The sequence below is a fragment of the Hoplias malabaricus genome, chromosome 4 (genome assembly GCF_029633855.1).
Source record: "Hoplias malabaricus isolate fHopMal1 chromosome 4, fHopMal1.hap1, whole genome shotgun sequence".
NCBI lineage: Eukaryota > Metazoa > Chordata > Actinopteri > Characiformes > Erythrinidae > Hoplias > Hoplias malabaricus.
Genome location: NC_089803.1, coordinates 24,968,806 through 24,989,296, shown reverse-complemented (window position 1 = coordinate 24,989,296; position 20,491 = coordinate 24,968,806). Strand labels below are relative to the sequence as shown.

At 41.8% G+C, this 20,491-nt stretch overlaps 1 protein-coding gene across 5 annotated transcripts; it reads right to left on the bottom strand.

Annotated features, from left to right (window-relative positions):
• Positions 1 to 22: 22 nt before the first annotated feature.
• On the bottom strand, positions 23 to 19,935 carry irf7 (interferon regulatory factor 7). Of its 5 annotated transcripts, none has more exons than XM_066669953.1 (10): positions 19,751 to 19,935; positions 19,500 to 19,635; positions 4,418 to 4,571; positions 3,110 to 3,278; positions 2,915 to 2,985; positions 2,464 to 2,515; positions 2,147 to 2,287; positions 1,381 to 1,779; positions 834 to 949; positions 25 to 741 (listed from the first exon to the last, which is right to left on the bottom strand). In XM_066669953.1, the coding sequence occupies exons 3-10, from the start codon at positions 4,499 to 4,501 to the stop codon at positions 595 to 597; spliced, it is 1,179 nt and encodes a 392-aa protein (XP_066526050.1). In that variant the 5' UTR covers positions 4,502 to 4,571; positions 19,500 to 19,635; positions 19,751 to 19,935; the 3' UTR covers positions 25 to 594. The 5 variants fall into 5 exon arrangements, 3 of the variants coding, with proteins under 3 accessions (XP_066526049.1, XP_066526048.1, XP_066526050.1); XR_010802338.1 differs by lacking the exons at positions 19,500 to 19,635; positions 19,751 to 19,935 and adding exons at positions 1,177 to 1,221; positions 5,188 to 5,293 and having other exon boundaries at positions 722 to 741; positions 4,418 to 4,574; XM_066669952.1 differs by lacking the exons at positions 19,500 to 19,635; positions 19,751 to 19,935 and adding an exon at positions 5,188 to 5,319 and having other exon boundaries at positions 23 to 741.
• Between the last annotated feature and the right edge of the window lie 556 nt (positions 19,936 to 20,491).

The following is a 20,491-nucleotide window of genomic DNA, read 5'->3' as shown; positions in this document are numbered from 1 at the left end:
CATGTATACATTGGTTCTGCAATAGATGCATCACATAATTTAGTTAGAATTTTAAAAAAAAATGCATATTTTCTAAAGTAACAGAGAAACTATTTTAAGATTAGCCCTTTGGGCAGAGTAAGAGGAATTCTTCATTGGAAGATAAAGTAACAAAACAAGGTTAGGCCCTCATTAGCGAAAGTGACTGAAAAGTGCTGATTTCTAAAAGAAATTCCAATGATGCAACATACATCTTGACCAATATTAAAACTTCAGGAAAGTTAAAATTATCCATTTGTTCTTTCTTTCTTTTTTTAGAGTTCAAATATTTTCTCATCACACTGTAAACAAACTGTGCCTCTGGGAGAAGGGGGGGGGGGTGCTCATCTGACTGCTAGACTTTAGGGGGGGTTTCCAGATTCTAATGAAGTCCAGGTGTTGTACTGAGACTGCTTAGTAATGTTAAAACTAATAAAAGCTTAAGGAACACCAAGAGTTTCACTACTGCAAGTTATATTCTGTCCACAGTTACTATATATTTAATTCAGTGCGTGATGTATAAGAGAGAGAAGTACAGAAAATGACTTGGCTAAAGCGTTAATTATTGTGTAGTCTTCAGTCAGCTGTAGGAAGTAAGAAGGTGCAGTCGATGAGGTCAAACAGACTGTTAGAGATCTGGAGGCTGATGTTGTCACTGTGCAGAGATGATGCTCCCTGCATCTGAGCTCTCTTGTAAAGCTCACGGCAGATCAGGGGCACTACCTATAAAGAAGAGGAGGAAAGTAGGTCACCAGCTGAGGACAGGAGGGGTAAAGCGTGACATGTTAACTGGAACAAGGCAATGAATTCTTTACCTTTACTACTATCAGTTTTTTTTCCAGTGGTTTTCCATCTGGGAATTTCTCCCCAAAGCACAAAAAGATTGTGTGGTTAGGAGATCCACTCAGGTTCTCTGCATAATCCCTGAGATCTGAAAGAGGCAAAAGTTCAGAGAAGTGTCCACTAAGCCATAAGCTCTGACAGCATTTGTTTGGAACAGTGCCATGGAGGAACCCTTTCTGTGTTCTCTAAAGAATTTTTAAATGTAGTTGATTTTTTTTTTTAAAGAACCAGCCACAAAAAAATTCTTCAGCAAATAACAGAAAGTGCATTTTCTATGGCGAGAATGCTCTGTTATGCACCGTGTGATGTACTCACCCTACAGAGTTTAGTTCCAGTCCTAATCTAACAGACCTGATTCCCCTAAGCAAAGAGTTCACGAACATTAGAGGTAGGTATGCTAAGTTAAGGATGGAGCCAAACTTTGTAGGACACTCAAATATGGGGAAATTGGTGATGTTCACAAACAAACACAAAAACATTTAAAAAAAATATATATTCCAACTGCATCAGTTCTCATACCTCTGTTGAACTTCTCAAAGCTGAACAGCAGTTCCCTGCTGTTCTGGAGCAGCTTCTTTGGCTCTGGGTTACGAATCTCGGCAGGATCGACAGTACTGAAAAACACGTTGCACTTGTCCTGTCGGAAGCCGTAAATGCCCGCTGGGCTCACCTCCAGCAGCAGGCCCCTCTGGATGCTGTCCAGGATGCGCTTTGTGTACAGGACCTGCTTGTGGTCGATGAGGTTCTCTGTGCTGGGGAAAGGGACTGACTCCCCTCTCAGTTCAGACTGATGACAGTGGTAGTGAAGCTGAACACACTGAGCCAAGCGCCGGACCCTCAGCATTTCGGTTCTCCGGTAGTGAATGGAAATCTCCAAGTCGTACGGAGAAGGCAGGTTCTCAACTGTAGGTGAAGGCACTAAAAGGGCACATGAGCTTAGATCATAACTTGGCATCAGAACTTCACTGATTTCATTTCTAATGAGTAACTTAATATAAGTACTTTATATTAATAATATAAAATAATTTTGAAAACACATAGTATGTGGTACAATTAAAACCACCAATACATTTGCACATTTTACAATATGTTTTGAAAGTAAACATAAATTTAATTCGTTTTTTAAACCCGTTAACATCCCATTTATGTTATATGAGGCATTATCGGACAATGATGTAAAAGAAAGGGCTCTAAACTGCCTGATATAATTTATTAAAAATGCGTGACCTGTATTTCTTTTTCTATATATTAAATGCAGTGTGACTTCCAATTGGCTTGTACATACCTGTAGTGTAGTGATGTTGTGCTAAAACAGGAAGAGTGTTATTCTGGATGTAAGGCTGCATATTAACGTCTTGCAAATGGGTTGCAAAATAGTTGCCTGCATTGGTGACAGGCTGCTGATAGACTTGCCAGGGTTGGATTTCTACAATGAAAATCAGTAAATAAATAAAAATGGTTATTTATTTATTTATTTATCTGGTATGGGAAAATTTGAGTAATTGTCTTTTTACTACCTCTAATTACTATATAATTAAGATTATGCAAAGGTTTACATCCCTACTGTAGCTACTAAATGAAAAAACGGAGTTAAGGAAATACCAGGATGTGGACCGAGATTCAGAGTGCCCAGGTTAGTTAACAAATCTTCGTGCTGTGTAAAAACAAGATAATGGGATTTAATGGCTTTACACCTTGCACTCACAGTTAAAAATATGTTTATGATGTAGTTAATGCCTGTGTATATCAAAGTACAGTTTGCAATGGAAGGTTGGAATGTAATATATATGGTATGCACTGAAATATTCAGATTACTGGGCTGTGCTTTGGTCAGTACATGTTCTAAACAAATCTGTGTTGAAGAGTATCTTCTGAATAGGTTTATGCAAAGCCTTCCAGAAAGTACACTAACAGGACAATATTCAAACAAAAACACTTGTTATTTTTGAGGGATACAATTGAAATACCCTTAAATTCTATAAATATGTCTTTACATTAATACACAACTTGCATATTCATATTATAGTTAATGGGCAGTATTTAGGAAATTCACCTCCATTATCTCAGGCATGTCTGCTATGTTGTATACATCTTCAATATGATGGTTCTGGCTCTCCTGGAAATCTGTGGAGGAAGATTTGACAGGTCAGCATGTCTCAACATCTTAAGTAGCTAGGATTGGAGGTATATATGTTTAGCTGTAGCTACTAGTGTATGTGTCTATCCAGGTCAGACAGTGGTCTCTTACTGTCAGGGTGGACGATGCGGTAGATTTTGTGGGGGTCCTCAGAATCTTTGGAGTGATCATAAACCAACACAAACTGCTTGAGGCTGTGGAGGGCACACCGGAAGTTGGTCTTCCACTTGGCTTTGTCATTGGGATACTCACAGATTTTGCCACTGACCACAGCCCACTCCTAGTGCAACAAACATGGAGCTTGTATTACAGGCCCAGATCAAAATGAAGTACTACAGGAACTTTTACATCAATCTTATTACATTAAAGGCAATTGGCAGACACTATAATCCACTGTGTCTTGAATTTTCTTTTCCTTTTACAAACATAGGCTAAAATAGTGTTAGTAATGTTTCCCAATGTTTTTTTTTATATAAATAAATAAATTGTAAAATAGGTGAAGTATCCAACAGTACACTCATTTTATGGCCTCTGCTGTTTCTATACTCATAATATAGCGTTCATTTTATCAGCCCCACTGACCATACAGGAATATCTTCGTAGCTCAACAGTTGCAGGCTGTAGTTAACCTGTTTTTCTGCATACTTTTGTAAGTTTCTTTAACCCTGTTCCTCAATGGCCAGGTACCCCGGAGGACCATCCCAGAGCAGGTATGATTTGGCTGGTGGCTTGATCTTAGAGCTGTAGTGACACTGAGGTTGAACTAGTAGGTGTGCTGGTCTGGTAGGAGGATCAGACACAGCAGTGCTGCAGGAATTGCAGGTGGACTGAGAATAGTGCACCAAGCAAAAATATCCAGCCAACAGTATCCTGTGGATGACATCCTGTGTGCACTGATGAAGGACTAGAGGACGACCAGCACAAACTGCGCACCAACAGATGTGTCTCTGTACATCTACAAGGTGGACCAACGAGGTAGGTTTGTTCACTCAATGTCAACTCTGACACAGTGTTCCAAAACTCCAGCCTGAACTACGCGCATCAGTGCAACACTCACTAACACACTCCCGCATCAGTGTCACTGCAGTGCTGAGAATAATCCACCACCTAAATCATACCTGCTCTGTGGTAGTTCCATGGGGCTCCTGACCATTGAAAGACATGTGGTGGACTACAGCCTACAGTTTTTGAAGTACTACAAAGTGCTCATGTATTGTCAAAAGACAGTAAGTATAGAAACCTGGAGTTAGTTTTAAAGCCAATACATATACATATAAAACCAATACAACAATATTTTACTAAGGCAAAAATTATTCGGTTAAGCATTACACAACACCACAGAAATGTTATAGTTTCATTTTTGCTGTAGGTTATTGGTACAGTGCAAGCAAACATATGAGACAGAAAGCAAGAGCTCACTCTAAATATTTTGTTATCCTCATCACCACAGTCTTTTCTCGAGTTGTGCTTCCAGGGGATGCGGAATGTGTCCTGACCGGTCATGTAAAGACCTTCATACTGACCCCCCTGTACCTGCTCTATCAGCCAGGAACCAAACTGAGGCTTTGGCTTGCTGCTGAAAAAAAACAAGAAATAGGGTCAGACACCACAGTGCAAAAATACAGTACTCAGACCCATAAAGCAACATGTATATTTGGCTCCACTTACACAAAGTGTTCTGCAAGTGGATTGGGACTGGAATGTTATCAAGTAACACAAACAGTCCCACCCAAAGCCCAAGGTAGCTGCTAAAGCTGTAGAGTTTCTTTTGATATTGATATATTATATTGCTTAAATACAAAATGTCTGTAAAGACTTGCAGATACAAGCCCCAATTCTCTTTTACATCGCGTCTCATGATTTTGTCTCATACAAAAGAGAAAGGACAGGAGCTCATTGTTGTGAAACAGTATACGTCATAGTGCTGAGACGCCAAATCACAATGCGAGAGGACAACTTTCTAAGAGTACTGACTTATTTATTTATTGTCTTTTCAATGTGAAATTCAACTAGAATAAACGGCGCCATGTTTTTATATTGTAAGTAAACAGCTGCTTGTTTAACGCGGTATAGTAACTTTCCAAGCTTGTAAAGCACTTTAGCTCAAACGGTACAGTATTCCAAGGTTTTGCTTGGAATGACTGCAATAACACACACAAATACACACACACGAGGAAATATCTGCTCACCTGCTCAGCGCTGCCATTTCGTTAATTCATGAAAACACACTTGAGTCCTCTCCAGATCTCCGCGAGCCGCCTACTTTATACCCAGTGACGTTTAAATGGGCGTGTGTGTGTGTGTGTGGGTGTATGGGTGTGAGGGGGGAACCAGGGAGGGAGGGGGTGGCGGAGTGGCAGTATTTCACAAACAACTCTGAATGTCAAAACTCCAAATTCCGTATCGACTAAAAACAGACGTGAGTGTTGGTGGGAGGAATTCAATAAGCAGCAAAACTGAAAGTAGAATACAGGTTTCACCTCCTGTTTCATCATCAACTTCATAACATTATTTTTCCACATGCTTATGTACAGTGAACAGCCAGTCCAAGAATATAGTATATAATATATAACATAGCTGACCTAGGTGTGGTCCAGAATCGTGTGTCCAGTTTCTACCTTCTGTATCACTTAGGGTGATTTGTCCTAAAAGTTTGGCAAGCACTTTATTACAGGGTCTAAACCATATGCTTGTCACCTTTTGAGGAATAAACAGCCCAAACGAACATTATGAAGTTTCTCACCCTACTCCAGAAGGCATGTGCATAGAGTGAACTTCGTGGTTTAATTTCTGTAAAAAAAAAAAAACTCTTTAGGAAAATGTTTGAGAATAAAATAAACAGATCAATATGAATTTGGTTTGGCCTAGAGACTTTCACATTTGAAATAAATTATTTAACTTCATATGTTTAATTCAACTGGTTCAGGTTTAGGACAGCTCAACACTGAATCATTTTTTGAGAACTCGTCTCAACTCGGCACACACTAGAGCAGGGATGTTCCAGGAAGCCTAAACTGTAAATGTTTCCTGTGTTTTTTTTCCTTTAGGAATTTCATCACTTGATCATCAAATCAACATCAAAGCAAGAACTTTTAACCTTCTTTGTTTACTTTGCATATTATTTTGGGCTCCTCTTGTCATCAGTGACCGCATTCAAAAAGGGGGAAATCACATCATGGTTAGAAAATTTATTTGAGAAAGGACAATATAATGTTAGATTTTTGTCACAGTCACACAGCTCCAGGGACCTGGAGGTAGTGGATTGAGTCCTGCTCCAGGACTGCCTGTGAGGAGTTTGGTGTGTTCTCTGTGTGTCTGCATGGGTTTCCTCCGGGTGCTCCGGTTTCCTCCCACAGTGCTTTCAGACCTACAACAATAAGTTGTTTTTTCCTAGTGGAACAATGGACAGAAAGCAGCTTTTCCAATGCTGACAGGATTGGTGGTCTAGCAGGTTTTGCAAAGTTAGTGTTTTATATATATATATATATATATATATATATATATATATATATATATATATATATATATAAGAAAATAGGAACACTAACTTTGCAAAACCTGCTAGACCACCAATATATATATACAGTTTTGAAAACTCTTTTTCTGACACTTCTTTTCTTTTGACTTTCTAATTTCTTGTTCAGGCTGAGTTTGTCTATTCCTCCCATATCCAGATTTTTTTTTTAATAGGACTAAATAAAAAAGGGAAGTCTCTTAGTTTTGCGCAGTACTGTACAAAGGCTAAAGTGTACAAAACCCCCGTGTGTAATACAAATTTACATCTATGTGTAAAAACAATTATATGGGTGAACAATATAGGCTTGGATCTAATAATAGTTGACATGGTTTACAGAAATCCAGCAATAGTCTGACAATAATTAATATGAACCTATATACATTAATTTGTCTGAGAGCAGTGTGGCAGGGTTCAGTGGTGTTAAATGCTGTAAATAGCATGGATGTGTAACACAATGGTTTCTATGAGACTTCATCTCTGCAGCAGGTGTGCATCTCCACTGTGTCTGTCAATCTTTCAGGGGGAATAACAGTTTCCGGCACTCTGTGAAGTTTTTAGTCATCTTTTTACTACATTAAAACTATTTAATTCACCTGGTGTAGGTGTGTACATAAATTTCACATGAATTAAACTTATTTTAGATATAGATTTTAGATAGCCTTTCATTTTACATATGCTCTTAAAGTATGTGTTAAAATCAACACATTTTGTTAACTTTAATAAAGAATACTTGTAAACAGACCCCTGTTAAAACTGGTAACATAGGTAAATTGTATTGAACACATCACCACATTAGAGTGCACTTGTTAAATTTTGTTTGCAGTTGAATCAAGTAAACTGAAAACATCACATATTTCATGGCACCCCACCACTGGTAAAAACATCATGTGTAAAGTAGTGACTTGTGACTTCAGATCTTTCAGCTGGAGAATTCTGCACACAAGAGGACAGACATAACGGTACATTTCCAATATTAACCAGTGGAAAAAGGAAACGAATCTCATTGTAACTGGTGTACTTCTCTCTTAGAGCTCTTTGGAAGTGCTGGCCCACTTTCATGTGGTTCTTGTCAACGTGAAGAATGACCTGATTCAGCTATGCAGACCTTCCCCTGTTTCATCTCCATAAAACACCATTCTCACATCCCTTTTCTTTCTTAGAAAAAAATCTTAGCAAAACTGAGAAAAGACCCAGTGTTTTGACTACATTCAGACCCAAGTCCTATTGAAGTTCTATGCAAATGTGCAAGCCTAGGATTTCTATGTGCAGTAAGGAATAAATTTAGCTTGTCATCAGATGTCAAAACACTTCCTCTGTCAAAATGGACTAAAGCCACTTTGATGACAACTGATGCTGATATTGACTGCTCTGGTGAGGGTTGAGTTGAAAGCGCTGGTGTGGGTTAAAACAGGTTGTCGGTTGAGGTAATTATGCCTTAAAGCTTCTGGTAATCACTGAAGCTCCTGTTGTCCAGTGCACTTGACTTGGTACACTTAAGATATATGTAAATAAACAGCCAGACTGTAACCATCTCAGGAGGTCGTCAACTGTTTTTAAATATTAATCTTTCAATACAAATTGGGTTGTTTTTACAATTTGCTCTGGGCTCAAGGTCAGAATCGAGAGCACAACAGATACCAATGACAGCGTCTTGTATATAACGTCTTTTTAGGGTGACGTAGGAGGATTTGACAGTTAGTGAACGTTAATATTAGCTGTGTTCAAGTTGTGAGAAAGCGCTCTAAACATTCAGCAAGTTAACGTTAGTCTCTGGCCATGTCCCAAACTGCACACTGATGCTCTGAATAGTGTGTAAAATAATAACATACCACCCTTAGCAGTGCATTCTGTAGAGTAGTATATAAAGGTCCACTGTGTGTGGTTAGGGACATAAGATCACTGTCTAGCGTTAGTGTTAATGAAACATACTGTTCCACATCATTACAAATGCAGTATTTTACATAGGAATCAGCTGTTAGCTAGCTAATATTTTGGGTATGGGGTGGATTTTGACAAATATGCCCACCCCCCCACAATATCAAACTCACTCCTACACCCTTGCTTATACATACAGTAGAGGCTATATATATTATATGCTGGAATATTGCTTTAAGAATTTAATTATACTAATGAAAGAATACTGACACTTGACCGTTAGCTCTGGATATAAAAAGTGCAGGGTGTCAGTAAAGGCTAATTATTCCCAAAGATCAGCATTCTCATGAAGGAACTCTGCTGGAACATGAACAGTAACATTTGCAGGGGAATTACCCTGATGAAAGCCCCTAAAATGTATCTTAACAGAATACAGATGCTATGATTTTCATTACTTTATTTCTTCAGTGAAAATGGTGATTCGAGACAAATATTTAATTCTAAATGTGTGGAGTATAAGACAAAAAAGGCAGACGAAATGGAGCTAAACAATAACACAGCCAGTACAAAAAAGGGCTGTTGTATAAATACTTGGCCCCCGTCTCCCTCTGCTGGAGGAAAGTAACCTTTTATTCCAGTATCCGGAAATGCAGTTGATTAATCAACACATTTAATGTTCCCTTCTATATTTCGCCACTGAACCTGATGTACCCTTCCAGCTAGTAATGTGCAAACTGTAAACCTTAAAACACTACATTTACCTCACCTTAATTCAATTGAACTCACGTTATATAATCAAAATGGCCACTAATCCTGCACTTATGAATCTGTTATTTCTCTTTCCCAGCTTTCAGCATTTATTGTATGGTACTATAATCCTATGTTTATTGGTATTTGCATCTTGTTCTTTGAGTAAGATGAAAAAGTACCGTTGTAAGTCACTCAGGATAAGATTGAATGTATTTAGCAGACAATCAATCGATCAATAAATAAATGTTTTTATATGAAAAGCTCTTTATTTCCATTTTTATCGATGTTTATTTTGCTACATCATTTAAACACAGGAGCTGTCCTTCACATTTTCATGATGAATCAATTGCGGCTCTTGCCAAAATATTAAAAATATTTTTTTTGTTTAAACAAGGCCATTTTAAAGTTGGCTGTCACAAACACCAAATTCAAAATGCTATTTAGAACATAATGTCATCAACAGAGAACACACACATATGGAAGCAAATCTGTCTCATCAGAATTTGAAATATTACCACCTTTGAATTTGTAGCACTGAATTTTTTTGCACTGAAATTATGCATCTGAATATAAATGCTCTTGAATAGAACTCGTGAATTTTCAAGAACACGTTTTCATTGTTATTATTCAAGGTTAATAAATTCAGATAAAAAAATTCAAACAATATATTTCGAAGTTGCTCAAATTCTGTAGACGAAATTCAGATACCAAAATACGAGTTACAAAAAAATCAGATACACTGTCAGGAACGAGGGGCGGATTGAGGGAGGCGGACGCACTCTCTAAAACACAGCTTTTTAATAAAGGAGAATAACAAAACAAACATACATTAACATAACGAAAACAAACAGGGAGCTAACCAGGCTAAACTAAACAAGGGGAGCTAAACAGGGCAAACGGGACTGACAGACAAAAGAGAAAACGAAGGAACGAGAGAGGAAAAGAAACTACGACACGAAACAACGACTAGGGAAACAAACACGGAGAAACTGTGGAGACAGACGGACAGACTCGAAAACACGACCGACTAGACATGAGAAATGTGAAAGGTGAAATGAGAAATGTACGACCAACAGGACGTGACACAAGAGGGCTTAAATACAGACACAAACGAGACACACCTGGACAGATAACGAGGACGGGTTAACACATGACACGGACGAGGAGGCGGGACGAGGGCGGAGACAAGTACATAAACAAAACATAGCCATGTGCTAAAAGCATATGGCCAGGGACAACAGACATGACAGGACGAAGGCGTGACATACACATCTGGGATATAAAGGATGAGCCATTGATCCATTAGGATTTTCTTCTCTTTCACCTTAAATGCTGCACTAGTTGCAGATGGTGAAATACGAGCACAACTTCCATATCGTGGAAAAACTACACGTGTAGCTTCCTTCCGCCGATATTATCTCTTTATTTTCAACGTGTCTCAAAAATCTGAAAGGCTCACTAAAGACACAATATAACAGACTTTTAATATCCTGAAGATGAAGATCAGTTAATGAGTCGATTCAGGGACTGTCCAATCAAGATGATCCTGAGTCCACGTCTGAGTCTGAGGACCTAAAAGGAAATGGCACATAAGATGAAGTGCCATCAGTAGCAGGCTGCTCTGATGTAAGCCACATGAGTAAGGAGAAAGAAGTCCTTTCCCCATTCCCCCAGCCCAAGGAAGAAGGGAGCCTTCTGGAGTCTGCTTCCCATGGCCCACTCTTCCAGAGCTTTTCATATGAAAAGACAGAAGATGCTCATGCTCCAGATCTCCTATCCACAGGCAGTCTCACTCAAGATCTAAAGACAACTATCAGGAATGCGAACGCTAATAACACAGACTTTTATTTACAACAAAATAACGAAACAAACACAAACGGACTTGAGGGCAAACACGAAGCGAGGAACAGATGAGGCAGACTAGAACAGGAAACGTGACAACTGAGAAACAAAACAATACAAGGAACTGGAACGAGAAACAACATGACTAGGAATTAGGACGAGAACATTACTAGGAATATAGAACGAGAACATTACTAGAAATAGGAATTAAACAAATGACCGATACAAGGAAGTGACCCAAGGGAACTTAAATACATGATACAGACGAGACACACCTGAAACAGATAACGAGGAGTACGGACAAGGAGGCGGGACAAGGGCAGAGACATGGATAATAACAGACAGAGCCATGTGCTGAGAGAGCACATGGCAGGGAAAACAGACATGACAGGACGAGGGCGTGACAGATGGCCCCTCCTGAACGCACAACTCCTAGACCCCCCAGGAGTTGGCGCAGGAGGGAGCACGGAAAACAAGACAGGAAACCAACTGGAGACAGGACTCAGGACAAGATGGGAACAGAGACAGGAACTGGGGACACGACAGGACCGGATTTAGGAGACTGGACTCGGGACAGGACAAGAGACTTGTCAAGGGGAGCGACAGGAGATTGAACAGGTTACTTACAAAAGGGAACAGGAGACAGGATGAGAGACTGGAAAAGACTAGACTGGATGGGAGTGGACATGTGAGACTGGACGGGAGCAGGTAACGGGAGAGGGTGCTTAACATTGGACAGGACACTGGATGGGAACGAAGACTGGATGGGAGACGGGACAGATGACAGGACTGAGGCCGGGTACTGGGACTGAGCTTGAGACAGGGCAGGATACGAGACAGGAAATTGGGCAGGTGACTGAATTTGAGAAAGGACAGGTGACTGGAATGGGGCTGGGTGCTGGGACCGGACAGGAGACGGGACAGGTGACGGAATGGAGAACTGGGAATGGACATGAAGCAGGACAGAGGGTTGAAACGGGGACTAGACCGGACTTGGGAGGGGAACAGGGACCAGGACATTTACGGAGACAGACACGAACACAGTGACAGGGACAGGAACAAAGACAAGAGCAGACACACGCACAGGGACATGGACAGAAACAGGAACCAGGACAGGGACAGACATGGGAACCAAGACAACTGGGGGGTGCCCAGGACTGGCAAAAGTCTGTGGGAAATCTGAGGGACCAGCCACAGTCACAGGGGCAGAAGCGGCCGAAGCCACAGTCACAGGGACAGGAGCGGCCGAGGAAGCCACAATCTCGGGGACAGGAGCGGCTGAGGAAGCCGCCATCTCGGGGACAGGAGAGGTTGGGTTTGCCGCCTTCACAGGGACAGGAGCAGCTGGGTTAGCCGCCTTCACGAGGACAGGAGCGGCCGGGTTCGCCGCCTTCACGGGGACAGGAGCGGCCGTGGGAGCCGCAATCCCGTGGACAGGAGCGGCCGTGTGAGCCGCCTTCACGTGGACAGCAGTGGCCGGGTTCACCGCCTTCACGGGGACAGGAACGGCTGTGGGAGCCACCTTCGCGGGATTGCCGCCCTTGCTGGATCCGGAGCGGCCTGGATTGCCGCCCTCGCTGGATCTGGAGTGGCCTGGATTGCTGCCCTCGCTGGATCCGGAGTGGCCTGGATTGCCGCCCTCGCAGGATCCGGAGCGGCCTGGATTGCTGCCCTCGCAAGATTCAGTGTTACCTGGCTTGCCTGGGTTAAGACTGTCATTATGATATATATTCTTATTACAGTCAGTGGTGGCTGGCCAATGGGGGGTAAAAAATTGTATTCAATAGGCTTAAATACTAGCCAGTTTGTTTACTTCTGGTGTTCCACTGACACTGTGCTAACAGCTTGTTCATCTGTGAATGAAATATCTTTTTGTAAACACATCTAAATATGGTTTGTTTTTGTTTAATTTTGATTTGCCTGTGTGTTTAAAATATGGTCTATAATATATCCGCTGGTTAACATGAGCTGTAAACCGTTTAAAAAGCAGCTTTACAGCAGAACACTGCTGTGTACCTTTTTGTGAGGCTTCTGCTAAGTAATTAGCTTTCATACATTTCCGACAGATCCAGACAAACGTAGAAAATGGATATTAGAGTAGTCCCAACCACTGCAGACTTCGTCCAGAAAACATCGGGAACATATGGAAACGGTTCGGTCAGGTAAAGGTAGATCTTTTTACCTCCTCAGACACCACTCATTGCAGTCTGTGGTTCTCGGAACACAACCAGGACAGCCCGCTGGGTCAAGATGCCCTGGCTCACTACTGGCCAAGGGTATTGCTATACGTGTTCCCTCCTCTTACCCTCCTTCATTCACTCCTGGTCAGAATATGAGAAGAAAGTCACATAGTCTTTCTGGTGGTCCACTAATGCTGTCATTACTCATGGGTGTCCATTGGGAGCTCCCAGCGCAGAAAGATCTTCTCTCCCAGTTGAGAGGACAGGTGTGGCATCCACAGCCCGAGTTTCTTCAGCTACGGCTATGGCCTTTGGGTACGATCAGGACCTTGCTTCATGCTCTTCAGGAGTAAAACTCACTATTTGTAATGCCAGAGCAACCTCTACCCAAATTGTGTATAATGGGCAGTGGCAATCTTTTGTGCGCTGGTGCACAGAGCAGTATGAAGATCCACTCTCATGCTCAGTGGGTTCTGTGCTTTCCTTCCTACAAATGCTATTGGACGCAAGAAGATCTCCTTCAACACTAAGGGTCTATTTGCCTTTAGTATTCGAGTACCTATGGGGTGACTCGTTTGAACCTCTGGATGGGGCTGGTCTCAAGTGGTTGTCTCTGAAGACTGTGTTCTTATTGGCGGTGGCCACTGCAAAGCGTATTGGTGAGCTGCATGCACTCATTGTTAGTTCTGAGTGTTTCAGGTGGGGATTGGATGAGGCGTCAGTGGTATGGAAACCAAATCCAACCTTTCTTCCTAAGGTGCTTAATCCTGAATACATCAATTAGTCCATCAGTCTGGCAGCTTACGCTGGTCAGTCAGATCCTAAGTGTGTTCTCTTGTGCCCTGTCCGGGCACTGAAGCAGTATGTGTTGGCTACGGCATCCATACGTAAGACGGACCAGTTGTTCGTCTGCTTCTCTGATACGAAACGTGGTTGTCGACTCTCTAAGCAGCTTCTTTCTCACTGGTTTGTGGAGGTTATTGAGCTAGCCTATAAAGCCACTCATCGATCGCTTCCAGACCTATACAACAGGCCATTCTGTTAGGGAAGTGTCTACCTCAGGGGCCACTTTGGTGCTGTAGCCATTTCTGCTGTAGCATCTTGGTCATCACCATGTACTTTTACCCGTTTTTACAATGTTAATGTGACAGCATCATCCCGTCTTGCCCAGTCTGTACTGTCCCTGATGGAGAACAGAGGCACTCCTCGTGACGGCATGGGCATAAGACATCCACTTAGTAAGACCGCCAGGGTTGCTGGTCACTCAGCGTGAGCTAGGTGATCCAGGTTCCTGAGGCAGTTTGCCGTGAGTCACAGGTAAATATAGCTTCAATGACATCACATGCAAAGTCATGTGTGACTAATTTGGTATACATTCTCGGTCTAGAGCGCTCATGCACGAGGAACATTCACTCAGTAAGAACCGCGCTGGTGGTCAGCCACTACTCACATAACCACAGTTACATCCGTAACTTGCGTTTGCAACATACAACCATCTTATGGCATTTTGGAGGCTTATAGAACCACCAACTGGCAACATGTTGTGTGTCACCAGCGCAAGAGCAGGAGCAGCATGCAAGAAGAATGAAGTCCATGTCCCATGTCATACAATATGTCATAGATTATTAGAAAATGTGATTTCAAAATTACGTTTTCACTTATATACGTATTATTAATGCTTTTAACTTTTTTTTATTCTTATCCAGTCACAATCCCTGCAACCTATACATGATTTTTTAAATTTATGACCTACCTCTCCGTGGGACTTGGCACACAGATTTAACATCGGTCAGTCTACTGTGAGTCGAATTCTGGTGACATGGGCAAATTACACAGTGCTTGGGGCTGTGTACATGTGGATGTCTGATGATGCAGTCAAGGCTCATCTACCAGATGAATTTAAGGACTATGCAGATACACATGAGCATTGATTGCACAGAACTGCGTTGTCAAACATCATCTTCTCTTCTCCTGCAAAGAGAGGTGTTCTCAAGCTACAAATCCCACTGCACTTTCAAGGGCTTGATTGGCATGGCACCTCATGGCGCAGTCACTTTCATCTCTGCGCTGCATGTAGGATCCATCAACATTAAGCAGATTCTGAAGCAGTCAAGCATTGTGCAATTGCTAATACCGGAGATGGCCATAATGTGGGACAGAGGCTTTCTTGTGGATGACTGTGTGCCATGTAAAATCCACAGACCTATTTTCCTCTCCGGCAGATCCCAGATGCCCGCCTCTAAGGTCAGGGAGACACAGTCAATTGCACAACTTCGGGTTCATCTGGAATGACTGATACGCAGAGTCAAAGAGCACAAGCTCTTTGACACAGGTATCCCTCTAAGCGTCACGGGAACTATTAACTAGATTTACACTGTCACTTGTCTGCTGGTCGACTATCAGAATGGACCTTTAGTCAAGGAATGGGCAAAAGTTGTCTAAGCAAAGTTGTCTAAAGGTAAACTGTAAACATCATTAACTTCTACATAAGGGCTGCTCAATCCTGGTCCTGGAGATCTACTACCCTGGACCAGGATTGGTCTCAAATCCAACAAACCCAGCTCCAATATTCAAATGCCCCAGAAGGCCTTTGATTCCTGGATCAGGTGTGTTTTATTCAAGTTGTAGTAAAACCGTGGAGGGTAGTAATTCTGTTCTACATTATTCATTTAAGTAACTAGATTATGTTTTGATATTTAAATGTTCCTAATTTTTCTCACTTTTTCAGTTTAATACCAAACAACAGCAAAATATTGCAAAAATTGATATTTACTTGTAAATAGTACTGCAAACACAACAAAAATCCACTATCTAAAATAATAATAAAATATATTCTGTTCTACAAGTATCATATGTATTAATGCCAGGTTATAATTCACACTTGACTTTTTTTTTTTTTTTAATACAGTGAACACGAAGTTAAAATACAGTGCCTTGTTTTCAGACTTTTGCCACATTTCATGCTTCAAACTTAAAGATATAGAATTAAATTTTTTTGTGAAGAATCAACAACAAGTGGGACACAATCGTGAAGTGGAATGAAATTTATTGGATGTGGTTTTAACAAATAAACAACTGAAAAGGTGGGCCATATTATTTGGCCCACTGTAAATTTACTTGCACGAGATTTAATGTTCAAATTGGGATGTGTATTGACTAGCACCCCAGAAGGAGTTCGAATGGAGATGAGTGATCTTCAATTAGTACAATATAATGAACACCTCCTTGTATGCTTATCAATTGCAGCTGATAAAGGGAACCTCGGACCCAGCTGGTCACCTGCTTTGGCAGGCCTAGGCTGTGACCGACTTTCCAGATTACATGTGTTCTGACCAGCTTCACTGTACTTCGTATGTGCGTGAAGGGCCTAACCAGGAATATGAAAAGAGAGTTCCTGGAACGAGACCCTCCTGGTGAAACCCTCCACAGCACTCATCTCTATTGGAGTGAGGTGTGGGTGGCTGCTAGTGTCTTGCTAAATTCTAAACAAAATGCATTTTTTAAATGTGGATGAGTCAGTACCCCACATTTTATTGGGAAAGGCATCCACCTCAGCACAATGGAGAGAGGTGGGGCCATGGATGCTCAGAGTCACCCGGAGTCCACAATGGGAACCGTGACTACACCGGGGGTTGAATACTGTGCCCATTACAAGGCATGGAGGAAACCTCTGCGTTGTACTATGCTCGTGCACCAAGCAGTGCAGCTGGTATCAGAACACTAGTGGGACTTTCAGACACCCCTCTGAGGAGGAGCTTGCTGGGGTCCCTGAAACACTGAGGGCTAAAATTAAGGATGATGTGGGGTAAATTAAAGGGTGTGCACCCTTTAGAACACCTATATTCCCTGTAAAAAAAAAAAAAAAGAAAAAAAAGGAGGTTTGTTCAAGATTTACAGGCAGTAAATGCAGTAATGCAGGCTAGAGCCCCAGAAGTACCAAACCCTCACACTATTTTGGCCCAAATTCCACCCAATATAACTCATTATTCAGTGGTCGACCTAGCCAATGTTTGTTTTTCTTTTCTTTAGCGTAACAGTGCAACTAGAAAGCCAATCCTGGTTTGCATTTTAATTTAAAGGTGAAATGTACACATTTCACATGACTTTGCCAGGGTTACTGTGCGTATCCCACCATCTATATTGCTGCCCTAAAAACAGAGGTGACCTTTCTCGGTCACATTCTGAAGGGGGACACACATACACTGGCTGTAGACAGGACGTCAACAATTGCAAAAATTCCTAAGCCATTAACCAAAAAAACAATTGTTGTCTTTTCTAGGTACGTGTTCCTATCGCAGGTCATTCGTTTCCTCGTATGCAGAACTGAAAGCTCCCCTGAGAGACATAATCCCAAAGAAGCAAGGTTCCACTACACATCTAAAGTGGACTCCTGATGCAGAGGAGGCATTTGTGCAGCTTAAACAGGCCCTACAACAGGTGCCTGCACTCGGGGTTCCTAATCCTGAAAAGCCTTTTGTCCAAATTGTAGATGAAAAAGGAGGTTGCATGACCTCTGTGTTATGTCAGAAGCATGGAGACAGATTGAGACCAGTTGCATATTTTTCAGCAAAATTAGACCCTGTAGTACTAGGGCTTCCTTTGTGCCTCAGGGCAGTGTCAGCAGCTGAAAAGGCCGTTGTAGCATCACGAGATGTAGTTGCGTATGCACCACTCACTCTAATGGTCCCACATGCCATATGTAATATACCCCAGGACCTAAAAGTATCACATTTGTCGACCCAACGGTGGTTGAGATATCACACCACTTTGCTAGAAATGCCCAATATCACTATTAAACGGCGCACCACACTAAACCCTTGGACCTCACTGATGAACCCCTCCCTAACCCAGATGTTGTCTACTATGTGCCTGGATCAGCATCAAAAGATGAAACAGGCATTCATAGAGTAGGATATGCAGCTGTGTCAGATCATTAAACTGTACAAAGCGCACCACTTCCAAGCTCCTATTCCAAGCAGGCGGCAGAGCTGGTAGCCCTGACTAAAGCATGTGAGTTGGCAGCTTGGGAGCAGCAACAGCCCTGTGAAAGATCAATGGACTTGCGTATGACAATAATGAATGACACCATGGGGGCAATAACAACATTTAGTATAGAGCAACAGGCTTTAAGGGCTGCAGTCATACAGCACAGACAAGTTTTAGATTTGATAACTATGCAGCAAGGAGGAGTCTGTGCCATGCTGAACACTTCGTGTTGTTTTTATATTCCTGACATAATCCAAAAATTTGACCAATTATATAGACCACATGAGAGGTGTAGTAACCACTCCTCAAGAAGCTAGTAATGATTGGGGAAGTTAGTTAGCTGCATTATTTGGTGGATTGTAATAGCAATCCCAGTGCTTGTAACCATTTTACTACTAGCGATCTTAGTCCCATGCATCCTGCGGGTCTGCGCCACTTGTTTGTCCCGCACCGTCACCATGCAAGCCCTCGTTATTAATGTTCAATCTCAGCCAACAAACCAAGATAATGCATCACTTGTACTTGGTCCCCTCATTCCAAGGTGGATAGAGACTAGTGATTAATGATCAAAGGGGAATTGTGAAGGGAAATTTTAAATGTGTGTGTTTTTTTAACAAACATGTGCTCATTGAATCACTAGTATTTAGTAGTAATTAGTAGTAATCACTGATGATTAGTAAAGGTCTTTGTTTTATAAAGATGAGCTGTTTTATGAAACTATGTTGCATTATTCTGTCTTTAGACTGTTTCACCATCTGAGTCTTTAGTAGGAAAGGAATTTGATGGGAGTACATGGGAGTGCAGCTTGAAAGTGTTACACTCCTGAATCCAAGGTCTCGAGGACCTCCCTAATAGGTGGCTCAATTAAGAAAGAAGGTTTTCTTTTTGTTCTCTGTCTCAGAGCAGAGTAGAGGGCATGCTTTTAGCTGCTCTCAATAAAAGTTACTCAAAGACCACTTTCAGTCTCATTTCTTATTAGTTGATAATTTCCATGACAAAGGGCACAGACATCAAACCTAAACTTTTCCTTTTACAGCTTCAGTTAGCAAGTCTTCAAGATCTCCCTCATCTTGTAGACCTCTTGGCAGGAAGAGTACCATTAAACAGGTTGATGCATAAGGAATTCTTCTGCATCCATCTGCGTCGGCCTTTTTAGGAAAAACCCAGCAGGGGAATCGAATCAGCACCAGAAAATCCTCAGAAGTCAGTTGTGAATCTTTCTTTTCTGATTGGACCAACACATTGTTTGTTTACAAATACAGAACTCCTCAAACCATACTACTTCAGATTTAAAAGTGACACTCCTAACTGAGGATGTACAAGAGTGCATAGGTAGTTTTTCTACACTTACCCTGAATGCTGTTAAGTAAACACTCCTGAGAGAAGATGGTTTCCTCTCCATACTCTTTGTTGTTGCAACCTCCTTCACTCCAGCTGATGATGATAAGATCTTTAAACACAGTCACTCACCTCCGTGAAGCTGGCCCCTCATATGATGAGAAACGGAATAAAAACGTGTCCTTTCGTTAGTCCTGCGTTTGTGCAAAAATCATCGTTTGTGCTGGTACCGTTTTTGAAGAATTAAACATTATATCTTCTTACCTGTTACGTAAGGCAACCCCTCATTAGTGGCCAAATCGCGCCAAAGTGGTCTCCTTCGTTCGTGAATCGTTTGTGCCGTTAAAAGAAACGCTAGTACCATTTTCCTTCTTGAGTTATTCAGCCATAAAGTTTCAACTAGTGACGTCACTCAGCCCCTCATCAACGTCCAAATCGCTCCAAAGTGGTCTCCTTCGTTAGTGCCTCGTTTGTGCTGGTTTGTGCCGTTAAAAGTAACGTTCGTGCCATTTTCATTCTTGAGTTATTTAGCTATAAAGTTTCAACGAGTGACGTCACTCAGCTCCTCATCCACGTCCAAATCGCTCCAAAGTGGTCTCATTCGTTAGTGCTGCGTTTGTGCCGTTAAAATAATATTTGTGCTCATTTACTTTTTGAGTTATAGGCTAAGAAATATTTATTTAAACCGGTGATGTCACTCAGCCCCTCATCAACGTCCAATTCGCACCAGAGCGAATTATTTTAGTCACCCACATAAGGGGTTAATTTCTGCTTCCCCTTGAAATCCTCGTCTCATGGGGTGTTTAGGATTGTAGTGAACGATACAGGGACACTACCTTAAAATAGTGCACTATGTAGTGAATAGGGCACAGTTCCAGACACAGGATTGAACCAGTGCGTGGTGTCTGACGTTGGGAGGGGGCGGGGTTGGATGTGAGCGGGTTTGTTGTGACTGTCCAATAGGAGACCAGCTGTTATGATTTTCCAGCCAATCGTGTGTGAGGG

Bases quoted from the DNA above. Each gene is read 5' to 3' on its own strand.
- irf7 (XM_066669951.1), bottom strand. The intron at 3,279-4,417 runs GTGAGCTCTTGC...TTGTTGCACTAG, and splicing joins AGGATAACAAAATATTTAGA to GAGTGGGCTGTGGTCAGTGG. The intron at 2,986-3,109 runs GTAAGAGACCAC...CTTCCTCCACAG, and splicing joins CCGCATCGTCCACCCTGACA to ATTTCCAGGAGAGCCAGAAC.